Source organism: Sylvia atricapilla, chromosome 2, assembly GCF_009819655.1.
Source record: "Sylvia atricapilla isolate bSylAtr1 chromosome 2, bSylAtr1.pri, whole genome shotgun sequence".
Classification (NCBI taxonomy): domain Eukaryota; kingdom Metazoa; phylum Chordata; class Aves; order Passeriformes; family Sylviidae; genus Sylvia; species Sylvia atricapilla.
The window spans coordinates 34,301,476-34,319,547 of record NC_089141.1 but is presented as its reverse complement, the minus strand read 5'-3'; the positions used below and the strand labels follow the sequence as shown (position 1 = coordinate 34,319,547).

General features: G+C 38.7%; 1 protein-coding gene across 1 annotated transcript in view; it reads left to right on the top strand.

Annotated features, from left to right (window-relative positions):
- Positions 1-18,072, top strand: part of NOX4 (NADPH oxidase 4) — a 100,708-nt gene that overhangs the window by 20,286 nt on the left and 62,350 nt on the right. The window contains exons 8-11 of the mRNA XM_066341298.1: positions 274-354; positions 4,195-4,423; positions 6,471-6,635; positions 6,767-6,829. Coding sequence (XP_066197395.1) covers positions 274-354; positions 4,195-4,423; positions 6,471-6,635; positions 6,767-6,829 — 538 coding nt within the window. The remainder of the gene's footprint in view (positions 1-273; positions 355-4,194; positions 4,424-6,470; positions 6,636-6,766; positions 6,830-18,072) is intronic.

The following is an 18,072-nucleotide window of genomic DNA, read 5'->3' as shown; positions in this document are numbered from 1 at the left end:
TCTTCCAGTTCCAGAAGAGTTCTCTGTCCTGGCTCTGTACTTCTACACCCTTACCTCTCCTTCTCAGCTTGTTACTTCTGTGTCAGTCACTTGTTCTTCTCAACACTTAATTGTGTGCAAGTACAATGTGCCTGTAGGAAAACATTCTGGGCTTTGACTATTTTGCGTGAGTGTGAAGTGTATAATGATGTCCTATGTGCACAGGTCTGCTTTTAATTAGCAGTGATTCCATCTGAGTTGAAATAGCATTCAACCATGCTTTGTTCTTTTCAGGGTTTCAAACTATGACATCTTCTGGTATACACACAACCTTTTCTTTGTCTTCTATATGCTGCTGATGCTGCATGTTTCTGGGTAAGTAAATGGAAAATACTTTTCTTTTTCCTGAGGCACAACCAGAAAGAGCAGTTTCCTTGATTGCTGCCTTTCTTGAGCTTGCTTGAGCACAGTGGACCAACTTTGGGACAAGACATTGTACTCTGGTGTGTGTTTAAAGAAAGATCAGGGTGTAGCTTGGAGATTTGTGTGTGCTATAGCAAACTACCCCAAACTTCTTCACTTTCAAGCTTATTCCTTTTGCATTTCCATTGCTTAGTGTATAGTGAGAAATCAAGAAAATATAGTTTCTTTTTCTGCCCCCTCTTACCTGTTTGCTGAGACAAGAATATGAAGCCAAGTTGCTCATCACTTGCATATTCCTTTCTGCCTTCCTTTTTGACTCCAAAGGAGAGAGGAGGAATGGCGTCTCTCTAATTACCTCTTTTTCATTGCTTACAAAATTTGCTAGTTTTTCTTCTTTTCACAAGCTTCAGACCAGTGTTTATGTGCCATGAAGCTGATGGTCAGATCAGTATCAGGCACAAAACTGAGCTCTGTTGCAAGGTAAAGCATCTTCCAGAAGTTATGGCATATGACTGCGTGGATTGGGGGTTGAGATAGATGACCTTTAAAGGTTCCTTCCAACCCAAACTATTCTATGATTCTGTGAAAATTTGTTCCATTAATATCCCTGAAGTTTCCTCTGTGGATGTAGATGCAGACTGTAGAGAAGGGAAGGTGTATTTGAATGAGGTTTATTTCTTCATGTCATCAAATATCTCCTGAAACACAGGGTGCTTGAATCTGTCACAGATCCTGCTGCTTTAAGTAAATGTGGAAAGAGAATTAGGCCTAGCAAGATCATGGTAAGAATACGTTGTTGAATAAAATATGCTGTTTGAGAAATGATGAGTTCAAAACAATTGAAACTTCCTGGACACAATTCCAGTTCTCTGAGTTTATTTGGGTTCTTTGGGGTTTTTTTTGGGAGGAGGTTATTTTTTGTTTCGGGGATTTGTTTGCGTTTTTGTTGTTGTTTGTTTGTTTTTGTCAATGGCATAGCACTTGTTTATAGCTGGGGAAGATGGATCTAACCTGTTCTCTCCATCCTAGGCCAGAATGAACTTTTTCTAAATTATTCTTGACATGTCTTTGTCAAATTCTTTAAAACATCTGGTGACTGAGATCCTCCAACCTCCCTAGGCAATCTGTTCCAGTGATTGCTTTAGGGGTATTTCTCATGTCCAGTTTAATTAATCTCCTTCACAATATTATGCTTTTCCCATTGTTTTCCTGACCATGTTCCATTTACCAAGTTTGCAAACCAAGGCTGCAGTTACACAGCAAGCATTGAACAGGCGTATTCTGATACACAGCCTCCTTAGCATTGAATTATAAAGGTATTCAGTGCAAATCTGAAAGAACTGAGTGTCAGAAGTGGGAGAGGAATGAGTCATGGAGAGTGGGAGTCAGTTCAACTTTAAGATGCCTAAATGCAGGTCTCTACATGTTTTCTCCATGTCTTTCCCATTATGATCTAATGAATTCTGATAAATACAGGCAGTAGAGCCTGAAGGATGTTTCATGTATTTTGCTGTTTCAGAGATCTGCATTCAGGTGAACTGGGCTGATTACTGACTCCATTAGTGATAGTGATAAGATCAGCAGAAAGTGGCTACAGGTTGCATGAGGGGTGATTTAGATTTGACATTAGGAAAAAAATTCTTCACCAAAAGGGTTGTCAGGCCCTGGAACAGGCTGCCCAGGGAAGCAATAAAGTCACCATTCCTGGGGGTATTTAAGAGATGCAGTGCTTAGGGACATGGTTTGTTGGTAAACATGGCAGTGCTGTGTTGATGGTTGGACTTTATGATCTTAGAGGTGTTTTCCAACCTAAACAATTCTTTGATCTCTTTTGAAAATAAAGGAAGTGTAAATATTCATGCTTAGGAGCCTAAATTACTCCTGGGTAGGATGTCTTAGAGAGTTGCAGACACATAGCCAGTTACTGTGAAGAGCAAAGTGTCTCCTGTGGCTGAACTGTGCAGGCAAGTTGACTGAGGTTTTACATTTCTTAGGAGTAAAGTATTTCCACAGTATTGCTGGATTCTTGTTTTGTTTAAAACTGTTGTAGGTATGTTCTTACAGTATCCTTCAGGCAGCCAAACACTTCTCAGCAATATATACAGTGATGTGATTCATCTGTCATACGTTACTGGTTCATTTGCTCAGTGCAGAACTCAACCTTTCTGGGCACTGATCCTGGGTGTGTAAGACTGACTTTTCCTTGACAGCTTCAGAAATGGGAGTTATTGAGCTGCTGTTAACAGGCAGCTTTGCCATCCCTGTTTGCCTCTCAGTTAGCATGTTTGTAATAGGTTAAATAAACCAGAGATCACTGGAGGGGATGCTCGTGTTTGCAGCTTCTCAAAGGCAATCTTCTTTCGACATGTGCTGAGAAGAGAGAAGCTGTGGGAGTTGCTGGCAGGCAGGCACACAAGGTTCACTGGAAAAATTTTGCATGAGCTTTGACTTCCAGCTAATTCCATGAGGCACCATAATATTCATGAAGCAGGGAACTAGCATAATGCTGGGGGTGTCTGTCGCTTTGCCAATATGTGGTGACCAGCAGTGATGCCAGATGCAAGTGATAGGCATGATTGAGCAATAAATGCAGGCAGAAGCATGGGTGTAGGTGCAAGGACACTTCCCAAATGATTCTTGCAGGGTCAGATGTGGAATTTAAGAGTGAGCAGGCTTAACTTCCAAGCTGACATGATTCACTGGACCATGTAGGAAGCTTGTTACTAGCTGTCAGGACTGCATTTTTCTAGGGAAGATTGCCAGTAGCCTGTCAGAGCCCATTTAGGTTGGGAATACTGCAGGTGTCCGAGTTGTCTTTCTTCTGAATTAAAGTCTGTTGCTACCGTGTGTATGTTGAGGAGAGGAGGGGGGAGCACCTGCCCTTATGTTTGATTGTATACTGGAGCTGAACTTCCACAATAAGGCACTTGGCGCTCAGAGGGCATTGTCTCAGTATGCCTTATTTCCCACCCAACACCATCCTCTACAGGTGTCATTCAGCGTTTTTTTGTTTTTAATATTCTTTCTTGCGGTTTTACTGTCATCAAATCTAGATTTGGAAACAAGTAGTACTTCTGAGGAAATTTATGACTACTATTATCTGTTCTTCCCTGTTTTCAGTGATTCATTCATGTGCTGAGATATCCAAGAGTGTCTCAGGTTTCCAATTCTTTCTTCAGAGTTTCTAACCGCAACTTCAAAGTTCTTACTTCATTTTACTGTAAATTTAACTTAGCTTGAGAAATAAGAAAATAAGAATGGACCTCATAAAATAATTTGCAAGGAAGGTTCCTTGGCTACCATGCAGGACTTTCTTTTTTACTTCTATCTGTTTGTGTGCAAACCTGATAAACACCAAGTAGTGGGAACATTCCCACAGTTTGTGATTTGGCAACTTAGGCCACTTCTGCTGCAGGATTGCCTTAAAATCAGGGCTTGCTGACTGTAGGGAGGATGAGTGAAAACAGCCTGTCTGTGATTGAATTGGAAATGTGATTATTTATTTTTTTTCAAGGCCCACACAATATTTTCTTCTTTTCGAGCAGTGTCAGGCTTGAGGCTGTTCAGTGGGAAGTGCCAAGTGAGCTGGAAAAGTTAAACCTTGCCTCTAGTGACAGAAGGCTCTATTGTTGCGAAGTTTCAGTCTCATTGAAAGTCCTGAAGGCAAATGGAATAAAATTTCTAACAGAAGATGAGGCTTATGACTGCTTTCTGAAGTCCTCTCCGAATGAAAATAAGTTGTTTGTTATTTACTGTTACTTTGGTGTCTTTATTATTGTTATTTTCCTGTAGGGGAGTGCTCAAGTACCAGACCAACTTAGAGGAACACCCTCCTGGTTGCTTTAATCCTAACAAAACACTCCGACAGAATCTGACTGTGCCAAAGGCTTTTGAAGAGCTGTTCCCTGACTATACTACTGAGCCCTTCCCAGAGGACCTACCAGTACCAGAACCCTTTGTACAAAATAGCTTTGTGAGAGTTTGTTCCGAGGAACCCAAGTTTCAGTCTCACTTCCCAGAGGTCTGTATGATCCGACATTTCAGGTATTAAAAGCCATGCCAAGCCTTTCAGTCAGCCATAACCACTAATTATTGCTTTTCCAGACCAGATGTTTTAATAATGGAAAATATTATTAAAACCTTCTGAGGCATTCAAAGATTTGGGGGGGAAAAAACAATCTGTATTTAACCCTAAAGTGCATTACAATGTGCTGCATAGAACAGGGGGGATGAAGAAATGTCAAGAGATTGGCTGTAGTGTTCTCTTTTGAACAACACCATAAGAGATGTATTGATCCTACTAAAAATGTGACTTTGCAGCGTAGCATTTTAGAGCAAACATTTATATAACATTTCGTAAGGTCCTTTTGTAAGCGTTGTGTGGCAGTAGTTAATTGAAATAATCAAGCTTCATTTGTTCTCTTTTTCACATGCAGATGCGAGTCCTAATACTCATTTCTGGGTTGCAGTTGGTTGTGGTTTGGCTTTTATAGTCTGTTGTTTGCAGACAGGCTTGTTTTATATACGGCATGGCTAAATGAGTATGATGACAGTGGGGACAGAAAAGCCTTTTCTTTTTCTGTTTTCCATTTTCCTTTTGTTTCTTTATGCTTTGTGGCAGCAGCTTTTTCTTCATCCAAAATTTTCTCTTTTCTTTTGAGAAAAGATGAGCTGGGCTATATTGGCAAGTAGCCTGAGGAAGCTTGCAAATTTGGAGTTCATGAGCCCAAGGCCCACCATTCAAAATGGTCCCATAACAGACCCCACAGGAGTTTTTCTTTGTTATTGTCATCATTGTTTTCTGTTCAGTATGTGTCCCCTTTACTAGCTGCACTGGGAACCCGCTTTTCTATGGAGCATGTAATCCTAATGAGAAACAGTTAATTTTACATTGAATTCCTCCAACAAAGCTCTTTGGATTGGTATTTTGATGTGGTAATACTCCTGAATTATAAGCATCAGTGTATATATGGCTCCATATGACCCACAGGACAGCAAGGAGTCTTCTTAGGGGCTTAGGATGCCTGCTTTAGAGCCATTAATGGGAAAGGAGTCATGGAAAGAAGTGGCCATTCCGTGTTCTTGTGACGGCTTTGAAACACTATTTAGGGCTTTTTTCGATTTGGAAATATTGTGATTCCAAGTTTAAAAAAAAATACAAACAAACAAACAAACCCCCCCCCCCCCCCCCCCCAAAACACCAAAAAACAAGCTGTAAGCTACTGAAACTTGTAGGGGTTTTTTATTGAAAGTAAATGCTCTTCTAGTTGCAAAAGATGTGGATGTGTAATGTTAGAAATTGGGAAGGGCGGGAAGATAGATAAGGGTTGAGGGAAACTTTAATGCCACAGCTTGAATGACTGAGCAGATGTGGAATTAGTAGATAAGTCTGCCATAAGCTTATGGTAATTGACTCTTAGGATGGAGTTTAGCTGAGCAGCTGCAAATGTCTCCATCTGGAGTAGTCACCCAGGACTCCCCATGTAATCAGGGCAGAGAAATGGGCATTTCCAAGGCGTTTTCTGTCTAGCATATATCTTCCATGGGAGCAAATGGATTGTGATTCAGAAGTGCCCATTTCTCTCTGTTGTCTATGATTTTATGTTAGTTCAGTATCAACATAATTTCTTTAGCACAAGATTGCGGCTTTCTTAGGTTTTTACTTGAATCTGGGATGACCATACAAAGGTAATAGTCAAATAATACTGCAAGTTAGACAGCATATTTCTATAAATGTTAACCAATTATATAGTACTCCGGTCTGTGTAGTACTGTTTCTTTCATTGCTGAAACCAGCTGCAATCTAACTACATAAATTCAGAATAACATGGTAGCAAATGAGGTCATTAGCTTTTTTCCTGATGAGTTTTATAATTGAAATTGCTTATGCTTGTGGGTGATGCTGCTGGTTAGACTGATCAAGGCTCCAGGACATTCTTGGGTTTCTGCATGTACAGAGAGAGGCGTGGATGTTAGATGTGAAGTGAGATCCTAAAAACACTCATGTAGTTCTGAAAATAGAAAACAGTTAAAAGTCTTAGAGGTGGCATGTTTTTGTTGTCCCCTAGACGTGGTTGTGGATTTCCGGGCCCCTGTGCCTGTACTGTGTGGAGCGGCTGTACCGCTACATCCGCAGCAATAAACCAGTCACAATCACCTCTGTCATCAGCCACCCCTCCAACGTCCTGGAGGTCAGGATGATCAAAGATGACTTTGAAGCAAGGCCTGGTCAGGTGAGTTAATGTGCCCCTAAAAAAATCACTTTGCTTTCATGTAACATTATTTGTAGGGATGACTATCGCTTTTTGAGTACTAGCCCATCACTGAATGTTTTGAATGTATCCTTTCTACCATTTTATTTCAGTATGTTATTCTCCACTGTCCAAGAGTGTCTGCCCTGGAAAGCCATCCATTCACTCTTACAATGGTAAGAAATAGTGTTCTTTTCTGTACTTTCTCTTTTATTTATATTTGGTAAGCAAATAGTCTTTGTTTCTCTGAAGGTGACAATTCTCTCCAGCAGAGCTCATGTTTTATTTATGAGGGTACCAATTAATCTGATGGCATGATTATTATGTGTGACAGTATTCAATACCTATTTCATTTTCTCCACTGTTGAGAAAAAGGTAATGGGAACTTTTGTCAAAGTCTTTCATAAGTGCAAACCAATAATAATCAATAAAATCCATTTGATTTTGAAAACTCTTTTTGAAAGAAGTTTTTCAGCCATATTTCTAGACCTTAATACAGAAAGAGCACAAATGGTAATGAACTTTTGCCACCTTTTATTTTTTCAATGAGAACACATTTCTGTGACTGCATTTTTCAAAGTTAGAAAAACATCAAGTTAAAAAAAATCTAAAATTGTCTTCTGCTTTAATTTTATATTAAGAGATATATCTTATCTACATAGAGATGACTTAAAGTGATATACCAGTGAGGTCATACAATGTTAGGATTCCTACTTACTCATTTGGTTCAGAATGGGAACTGAAACCTTCAGAGACAGACTGGAATAATATGCAGTTGTATATAAATGGACCTGAAGTTCTTTGGGAGTACATAGTGCATAGACATGGTAGATTCTGTTAAAAAATCAAGTACTGACTGGCTATATTGTTACAAAAGCAAAGTCTAAGGTTGAGTATTAGTGGCAGCCTTTTCCTTCCGATGGGAGAAAATGCTTTTGGATTGCCTGAACTGGACATTCTTCTTCAGGAAGACTGTGGAGATTATTGTTCATGTTGAATTGCTTTCTTTGGACCGATAACTGATACTTTATTCCTACTGAGTTATAGCTAGTGTTGTGGAGCAATTGAGATATTTGTATGCCACCTGGTATTCAGAGGAAACAATGAGGTTCGGTTCTTTGTGTTTGTGGGGTGTTTTAGTTTAGTTTGTTAATTTACTGATCTGTAGGCTGAGCTAGGAGCCACAGGGGAATCCGCACTAAATTCTACCTAAAATCTATTTTGTTCTGTAAATCTAGGAATGCATCTCACTTAAGGGAAGCTGCCTCTGTATAGCTTGGTGAAGCATTAATGGCACTTTTGCAAAGTTTTCATGGCTATTCAATTTGCCAGTACAAACCAGAGAAATGTGTTATTTAACTGTTGTTAATGGAAGTAGTCACTTTTTAAGACTGTCCACTGTATAGTGCACAAAGCTAACTTGATATAGAATGCTGAAAAATTACATGCATATATGAATTTATGCAGAATGGATTAGTCAGTATTTATTTACATTTTCTTATTATCTTAGTGATCAGAACATAAATTTCAAGAACTTAGTTTAAGTCTCAGGTAGTTCTTTCCACTCATTTTGCCCTAATATAGCTATAGAGCTGTACCAGTGGGCACATCTTACTTAGGCATTAATCTTAAGGCATCATGTTCCTAATTTCTCACTGTCCATCTCAGTTGAAATTAATATGATCGTAATAATTTGATCATTATTAGTAAATGCACAGTTTGGAAACTGGAATTATTATAAAGATTTAGTCGTCTTGTATTAGGACACTGCTAAAACAAAGGATTTTGTGGTTTTAATTTTTAGAAGTAATGTCACCAAAAAATATTTGTCTTGGTTGCGGTGAGAGTTTTTGTCAGGGGAGAGACTGCTGACACAGACCTACTGGGTGAGGTCATAAGATGAAGTTGAATTAGATGTCAGATTTCTTGCATGAATTGAAAATTTCATCCAGTATCTGCAATGGCATAGTATGACAATGTATGTTATGAAAAATTATTTTTGCACATGAACTTGTAGAGCTAGGAACTATGGAAAATGAATTTGTAAATTTGAGTTTTCTTAGTGAACATAAATATGTCGTTTATATATAGTGCAGTAGATTTTCAGTATGTAATTGTAGTTGATAAATTAAAGTTTGTGTTTTACAACCATGTATTAAATATCTAACATTAAAATTAGCAGTTTCTACTCATGCACAATGCATTGTATTTTATGTAAGTAATACTAGACCAGGGAATTTCTGTTCATGCTCAATGTTTTACACTTTTAAGTGCAGTGATATCCTTAAGCATAATAGCATATCCTTTAAGATCACATATATATTCTAACTATTACAATATATTAAATTATCACTGAGTAGTTTGCCACAAATGTATTTTGCTACAACATTAAGTCTGCTGGAGAAAAGCTGTCATTGGGTAAATGACTTCTACAGCATAATGAGGATTCTAAGTGTCTAGATCTATGTCAATCTTTTTAACCAGCCTAAGCAAAGGACACATTTCCACATGTCCTTCTAGGTCAGAGAGTATGCTGTGGGCTGATGTTCTGCTTAGAAAGCTTTTTTGTTATTTAGCCAGCCATGGGACAATGCTTGTAGAATGGGTAGACAAAAGCTTAACTCAGTTGTTTTTCTGCTCCCATCTGACCTGCTTGCAATTACCAAGCAAGCTGGAACACTACTGCTGCTTCTTTTGTCAAATGATCATAATCCCTGGGGTGTTTTTCTAGGTTGGTGATGTGGTGGGGGGCTTAGGTCATCCACAGCAAGGAATTTTTGAAAGGTGTGTGTCCTTCAAGTACTGGAAGTGCACTGCAGCAGTGACTTCAGCAATGACTGCAGCAGAGCCAGAGGAGAAGACTACAGTCTTCTTCCTGGCACTCTTGTGCTGCTTAGAATCATAGAATACTTTGGTTGGAAGGGACCTCTAAAGGCTATTTAGTCCAACCCCCACTGCAATGAGCAGGAGCATCTTCAACTTGATCAGGTTGCTCAGAGCCTCATCCAGCTCAGGGATGTTGAATGTTTCCAGGAATAGGGCATCTGCCAGCTCTCTGGGCAACCTGTTCCAGTGTGTCACCATCCTCATTCTAAAACTTTTCTTCCTTATCCCTACTCTAAATCTACTCTCTTTGTTTAAAACCATTACCCTGTGTCCTATTGCAACAGGCCATGCTAAAAGGTCTGTCTCTAGGCTCTATGTGATGTCTTGTTCACACTGGTGAAATATCTGTGCCTAGAGTGTCCTTAAGAGACAAAAAAATAACCATTTCAGGCATATCTTTATACTCCCAAATGTGGGTAATAACCTTAAGGGGAATGGAAGGGGTGAGTCAGCATGAAGGAGTCTTGGAGATATTTTACTAGTCCCTTCCCTTTTTTGAGATTGTGTAATATTTACAATTTAGCTCGGTTTCTTACATAACACCAGGGTGGAGGAATGCTCAGGGAGACTGTGTAAAGGCCCTGAACTCACTCCCATTCCACTCTGGCAAAGCTCCCATGTGTTTTGCTCAGAGCCAGAGGGAGCTCTGAATTGTAACCAAGTGAGCATAAAGAGGCTTTATTCTTTTTGCACCCTGTTTTTGGGTCCTTTACATTGATAAGGTCTCCTTGAGCCTTTTGTTCTCCAGGAGTGAGAGCTGAACAGTCACAGCTCTCTCAAACTTTCTTTGTGGGAGATGTGTTCTGGTCCCATCATCATTATCTTCATGGCCTTTGTCTGGACTCTCTGCAGTATGTTCATGTCTCTCTTGTAGTGAAGGATACAGGTCTCGAAGTGTTCCTTCACCAGTGCTGAATAAAGGAGGATCACCTTCCTCAACCCTCTGGTAGTGTCACTTGTACCTTCTGAAATTCAGACACTTGGAAATACCAGTTTTCTCTCATGACCAGTGTGATTTCCATTTTTGAACTGTGTTTCTACTGTTTTTTTGTTCACCAGTGACTTTGTACTCACTAGTGTGACACCTTGTCCTTGGCAAGTCTGGGAAAGGTAAGGAAGAGATGCCCAGCATTTGAGATTCCTGTGAGTGACCTGCTGGACAGTTCTAGGTAGTGCATAGTGAGCTATTCACTTTATGGTGGCTTCATTGCTCCATTGTTTTGATTTGATTTCCACAAAAAGTTTTCTTTTTAGCATGTTTTATGATTTTTTTTCACTGATTTTTTTTTCACATAACTGTACATACCTGTTATTTTGCTGTGTAAGAAAGTGTGAGTCACGTTTTCAGTCCTGCATGCCCTCATGTCCAATTTACATATTTTAGGTAGGGCATTATTGCATCTTAGAATTGAATTTGAGCGGAACACAGTCAGTTACAAGATATTTTCATCTGTAGTGAGGAGAATTACATTCTGTATATAAATACTTTAGTTGAGTGTTTGTAAATGGACAAATTATTTTTGTGTATTTTGTCCTTGATGAACTCTTTAAAAGAGATTTATCTTTCAGATTAAGTGCAAGATATGGTCTGGAGGTCAGACCTTCCAGAGAAACATGCTCTGCTTCCTGAGACTGACATTTCTTTACACTTTTTGGAGGAAAATGTGGAACTCATATGCTGTAGAATTCAATTTAAATGCAATTGTCTAAATTAGTCTTTAGAGACCTTGAAGTCGTCTTTTTTTTTATGTTTTGGAGAATGTTCATTACCTTCAACATCATTCTGGTTGCTCTTTGTTTTAACCTGTAGGACCTTAGAGTGGCATTTTTTTTTCTGTCTCCATCATATGTTTTCACCTTGATGTTGAATTCCCTCTCTTTCCAGACACTTAACTTTGTTACTGATGATTTGAAGCAGCATAAATCCATGACTGCATGCTTTTTTTTTTTTTTTTTTTCCCTAATGAATGATATCAGAAGCAGAGTCCTATTTAGTATATAAGTTAATATCTTAAGTCACTTTTTCTACTGTGTTTCTGGAATTTCTGGCATTAGCAAGCACTGATTAGTAGTAAGCCTCATGGAAATAGCCTTGTGTTTGGCAGATTTTAAGTGCCTCAGAAGATGTCCTGGGTTCTGTTGTGAGGTCTCTGTGAATCCACTACTGAGTCAAAGCACAAACTCAAAGCTGCAGTTTGCACCACTTGGCTATCAAAAGACTGGTGTCTACTCCCAGCAGCTCATAAAGCTTGGTAACCTTGTTATTTCAGTAGTGTTGATTTTTTTGTGGCGAAGGAAGGTAGGAAATAATTACATCACTCCATTTAGAATTTAGACTGTAACAGACCTTGAAATAAGGACAAGATCTGAGGCATCTCCATCTAAAGTTGGAGATGCCTTTGATCTGAGGTTTGGTTTGGGAAAATTCTGTTTTGCAATAAACATCCATAATTGCAGCATCAAATAATCTATTATTCCAAAGTATTGACAGTTTTGGCTGTCACTGGCTGCTGTCTTGCCTGCGGTTCCTCCTTGGAGCTAAAGTCTGAATATGCTGAAGTTTCCTTTCTTGCCTTTTTTTTTTTTTTTCTTCAGTTGACACATACATGTATCTAAAGATACTCTTGTTGGTGTTTAAACACAGATAGCTTCCATAAACACTTGCTGAGTTTTTCCTGTGTCTGTATAAGACATTTTATATATATTCACTGATGGGTAGCTTCATGAGATAAAGGAGACAGGTGGCTCAGAAGTGACACATAAAAAGCAAAAAATCAAAACAAGCCACACCGAAGATCCCAGCCTTGAGACTCCAGAGCTTTATGAAATATGTGCTTTATTAATAACAGGGGAACTGCTTCTTCAAATGCTCCAAAGAGATTTAGCTCTTCATTCAATATCTTTATCCCAGTTCTGGTAACAGCTAGGCACTGATCAACTACTGCCAGCAAGAAGTTTGAAACATTCTTTGAAACTAGAAATTTTGTCCCATGTCACAGTGTGCTCTGACCTCCCCTGCTTTAGTGCTGCATTTAATCTGCTTTTAAATTGAAATAGAAAGTGGAAGAGTCTGGTAATAAAAAGCTCCAAGAAGTTCTGCCCTTTTGCTGGTTCTCCATATTTTTGAGCAGATGGTTAATTTGAAGCAGATCACATCAGGAGGATTTGTAGTGCAACATCTTCCTTCCTTTCCGTCCACACGCAGATCTGTATGAGTGAGAAAACTCCAGAGGGAGGATGGTATGGGTGCATTTTTTAACAAAGCGAAACTGAATTTTTAGGAGAGGATAAGTGTGCATATGCAAAGAGTCAGATCCGCTATAGAATACTTGCTTGATTAGTATCCAAATTAGTAAAGTAATATTGAATCTCAGCCAGAGAAACTCTTACATCCATTAGCCATCTCAGGTTAGATAGAAGAATTACCTGGGAGCTTTCTGAATGTACATGACAAGTTATGTACTGCACTTGAAAGCCTCAGAGCTATTACTTAATTGTAGTTGTTCTACTTTTAAGGGTTTTGTTTAGGTTTGCTTCTTTTTGTACACTGAGTTTTTTCTCACTACCTCTGCATCTCTGTTAAAGTCCATTTGGTATCTGGATTTAGACATGATGGGATTAAAAGGTGGGTGGCCCTGATCTGTACATTTTATGTTTTTGGGCCTGATTCCTTGTCAGAAAAGTCTCAGCAAATTTTATACTCAGTGTAAACAACATCAGAAGTACCATATTTGCTTTTTTTGAAAGGAAACTAGTGTTTTGTAGAGCCAGAGTTGTCTTCATCCCAGGATAATCCAGGGTTCATTTAAAATCGGTGAAGATCTTAACAGTCTAGCAGTGAAGTTTTAGCTCTAAGCTTCTTTAAGCCAGAAATTTTGTACTGCTTAAGGAGATGATGGAGTAACATGTGCCCTGCACTGTAAACTTAAGAAATAAAACTATCCGTAACAGGAAAAGCCTAGGGGCCAAATTCTGAAATACTTCATTAAAAAAATGGAAAAATTGTTGGAAGGTTGCCTGAGTAAAAAGTACGTAAGGACATCAAGAGCTAAGTTCATACTGTTAGATAAATACAATAAAAACAAAATCTAACATGATGACATTCTAATAAGATTTGTTAAATATCTTGTGCAAATAGTTATGAAACTTGTCTTTATGAGATGATTTGCAGAGCATTTAAGGAAATTGTGAAGTATCTTGCTGGCGCACTAAAGAAATCCCTAGAGCTTGTCCGCTCTTCATAGAAGTAGAATATCTAGCAGCTGTTTGATGAAGAATTTAAGTAAAACAAAAATAGAATAGATTAATATTGCAGATGTCTTTAGTACTTCCTCAGACTTGTTTGTTTGGTTTGGGGATTAATAGTTGTGGGGTCTGTATAAAAACCCTACGTAAACCCTGACTTTTATTTAAACTTTCAAATCTGACTCTTTTGGTGAGAACACAGAAATTGTTACAAGTTGACTAAATTTCAAGTTCTCTTTCAGCAGATATTTTAAACAGAAGATGACATATCCTGCTAATAAGCAGGGTTTGGGGTATTTTGATTTGATGAAAGTAAACTTACAATACATGATAAGCATCTACTGACTTCAGCAGAGACATGTTTTTTCCCATCGCAGATAATGCTTCTAGTTTAGCTGCTAAGTCAGGTTAGAGCAAGGTCTAGGAACTGCAGGAAAACATCAAAATAAACAAAATAGATCAACTACATCCCCCCCCCCTCCCCCTCCCCCCAAACAATAAAAAAAAAACACCTGAGCACAAGCTTTAAGCATGAACACATGTGGATAAAATATTAGAGGAAATTAAGTGCCTTGCCTCTTGCTGCCCTGAAATTAAGGCCATCTGGCCAGTGGGGCTATCTGCTTTAGCCAGGCAAAATACAGTGTGTGCTGGTAGGGGAGTTTAGAGGGACACAGCAGTTCCTCAAGGTGGTGGTGATCTGACTGGAAAACCCATTGATCCATTGATTGTTCTTTCCATGAGTGTCTCACACCACTGAGAGCCAGTTATCGTGAGCCTGGAGATGGCCCATTGCTTTGCTTGGGGATGATTGGACCTTTTTGTGCTGTTCAGTTTCCTTGTCCTATGTTTGTTAGCTCCGTGCTTTGTTGCTTGGCAATGTGTCCCTGTACCCTTGGAGGACTTGTAGAGGCAGCCTTGGGCAGGAGCATTCTTCTGCTTTTTATTCCTTAGAGACAAAGGCTTGCCTCCTGAGCATCTTGAAATGTTGTGTTTTGGGTTTTTTTCCCTAAGCCAGTAACTTGAGATGCGTAAATGAGATATAGGTTGAATAATGCAAGGATTGAAACATTTCTATTTTCTGTTATAGAGAGTTGTATTTGATGGTCCCTGTGCGTTCCTCCCAACTTGAGCATTCTGTGACTCTGTGATGTGTAGTGTGCCTGCTAGGGTGAAAGGCTAGTCAGCAGGTTTTTTTCCCCTAGTTGAGCTGCAGAGGAAAAGAAATGCTGAATAATCTCTAAAAGTATACTTTCATAGTGCATTTGTAGCAGCAATAGAGTAGCAGTCGGACTATTACAGAGTTGGACTATTAAAGACCTGCTAGAAAACAAATGAAGAAACTTCATATCATATATTCAACAATTTATTTTATGCAATACTGTGTGTGTTTTACCAGTATTGGTCTATTTACAATCCTACTACACTACATTAAAAATTTGCATTTTCATGTGGTGCAAGAGTGAAATCAAGGAACAAGTAGATTTTATGAATAGTAATCTCATAGATTGAGACCTAAAGAAAACAAAGATAATTTTTAACACTGAGAGTAATTTAACAACTGAGATTACAGGCAGTGAATTAGCCAAGACTGAACTACAGACTCATGGGAATTAATGGGTGTGGGCTTGTGGTTTGTGTTACAAAGGAAGTTAGACCCCAGATGACCAGAATGATCCTTCTTGGAACTGCAGCTGCTCAGTGATGCATCCTGCTGTGTTATGGTGTGTTTTTTCCACTAGCTAGACTGCAGGTGTCTGAGGTTGTACAGCAAGTAGTATATGGCAATGGAAAGTGAAAAGTCTCTGGGATATGTTACTGCAGCTGCTTGCTGGGAGTTGGCTCTACTGTGGAAGGGCTCTGGCTGAAGCCTTGGGTATTTGAGGCATGGTGGTCTTGCCTTGATCATCCTGGCACCCCTGATACTTAGATCATCCTCCATGGTTAGGATTTCCCCATGTTCAAGATGTTTTGATGTCTGCCAGTTCAATTAAGATAGCTGCAAGGCCAAGTCTCTAACAGAAAAAGCTTTTAACCAAAATCTAATCTGTAAAATAACATGAAACAGAGAAACAAATAGACATTTTAAAAAATCTCCAATCCTTTGAGGCAGAAATGTGTTTAAATTAATAACTCCATGTATTAACTTTTTTTCCCTCTTTTTTTCCTGAAATTTTCTTCTTACGGGATTAATTAGTTAAAACAGGGATAGCCCAGTGTTACAGAGTTCAGCTTCTATGAGTCAGACTGAAGTCTAGCTACTATTTTTTGGCTGCCTTTATATAGCATGCCTGTGTTTGTCATCACTCCTCTCCATTTTTTAATGTCAGAATGAATCATTTTAGGAATGTTTGTATCAGTTCTGTATGGAACCAGACAAGCTGCAGCTTACTGAGTTTCCAAGTTTCCCATTTTCTTGTCAGTTGGCAAAGTTGAAAGCTTTTTATTTCTTTTTTTCTCGTTTTTACTTTTTTTCCCTTTTACAGGAGGAAAAATACATTGGTTGTGTTTAGTTCTTCTTTTTTTCCCCTTACTTCTGCCTCTTGTCCAAACATGCCAAGTCTCTAATGTGTTTCTCTTGGTCTGGGTAAGGGTTCATTGAGTCTGGAGCAAGGATGGACTGATGAATACGGGTTTGCAGTGCATCTGGTTCACCCTGGCAGGCAGGAGCATGGAAACAGAGTCTCTGCACTGTTTGCAGTCCCTGCCAGGATATCTGCAAATCCATATTAGGATCATATCATGGCTTTTTCCTCAAAGTGAAAGACTGCTTTGAAGGAGTTTCCTTTTATGTAAACAAATCCCACAATGAGCTTTTTAATTCCCCCAATCAGACACTTTGTTCTTCCAGCTGTAGAACAAATCCTCTTTGTAATTTTGGTCACTGTTCAAGCCACCTACTGCAGCACCAAATGCAGAGGGTGATGTTTACTGTGGTGCAGTTTACTTGAGAGCAGTATCTCCACTGGAACTTTTAGAGGAGCTTTATTTGCAGAGCCACTGGGGTTTATAACTTGGGCATCCCTTTCATCTCCTTTCTTCTGATAACAGATATTCCTTGGTGTTATCTTGGTGCATGCATTAGCATTTCTGTGATAGTCAGTAATCAAAACTTAACACCTCTCTAAAGATGCTTCGCAGTTCTTGTAGTAGAGGTGCACAGAAGAACTGGAAACATTTATGAATTAACTTTCTATTTTCTTGCTAGTTTGCTGTTGTCTCACCCCATTTCCTCCACCCCAATACCTAAAAAGAGAGTATTTTAAAATGCTGAATAGTATTTAGTAACAATAAAATAACTTCAGTAAGGTTTGTCTCATTTCTTGTTCTGGACAGGATTTTTTGATTGGGAGTAGATAAACAGTGATGTTAAATATTCAGAGTACTCTAAGCTAGAAGCACGGATGTTCATAACATAGTTTTCAATTGCTTTGTGCTGGGCTCTCATGCACAGATTTCTCTATTGCTCATTTCTTGAGCAGATTTATCTTCTGGTATAGAATCACAGAGTCACACAGGTTAGAAAAGATTGTTAACCCAGCACTGCCATGTCCACCACTAACCCATGCCCCTAAGCACAACATCTGCATGTCTTTTGAACATTTCCAGGGATGGTGACTCCACCACTTCCTCAGACAGCCTGTTCCAATGCTTGACCAGTGTTTTGCTGAAGAAATTTCTCCTAATACCCCATCTAAATCTCTGCTGGTGCAGCCTGGGGTTATTATACAATGGGTGTCAAGTAGAGCTGCTATGATCTAACTGCTATGATCAAATTAGTTTGGTTACTTTGCATTCATATAAAAACAAGGCAGAGGACAACAGTAAACCATGATCACAATATAAAATCGTTAAATAAAATGTATTTCAAGTATGTATTAATCTAGTAGTGTATTATAAATTATTAGATTAAATTATGCAGTTTATTTTGGCATACAGATAGATAGTAAACCTATGATTACTGACGAATGTAATCAATTTAGTGGTTTAGAGGCATAAAGTTCTCCGGGGATTTTTGCACAATCCTTGTGTGATAACTTGCATTTGTATTCCAAGTTCTCTTGAAGAAACAAGGGGAAAAAAAAAGTATGGAAAGTTGTTTTTTTATCAAGATGTAGAAAAACCTGTTCTAAATTTTGTCTACATAGAAAATATTATAATGTATTGAATGTGAAAATATGTAGAAAAATAAGCATTGTAAACTGAGGAAAGTCTTCCATCTTAAAGATAAGAACATAATTTGGTTTCTCTGACAGTGTAAATATGCAACTCTATTAAATTTAACAGA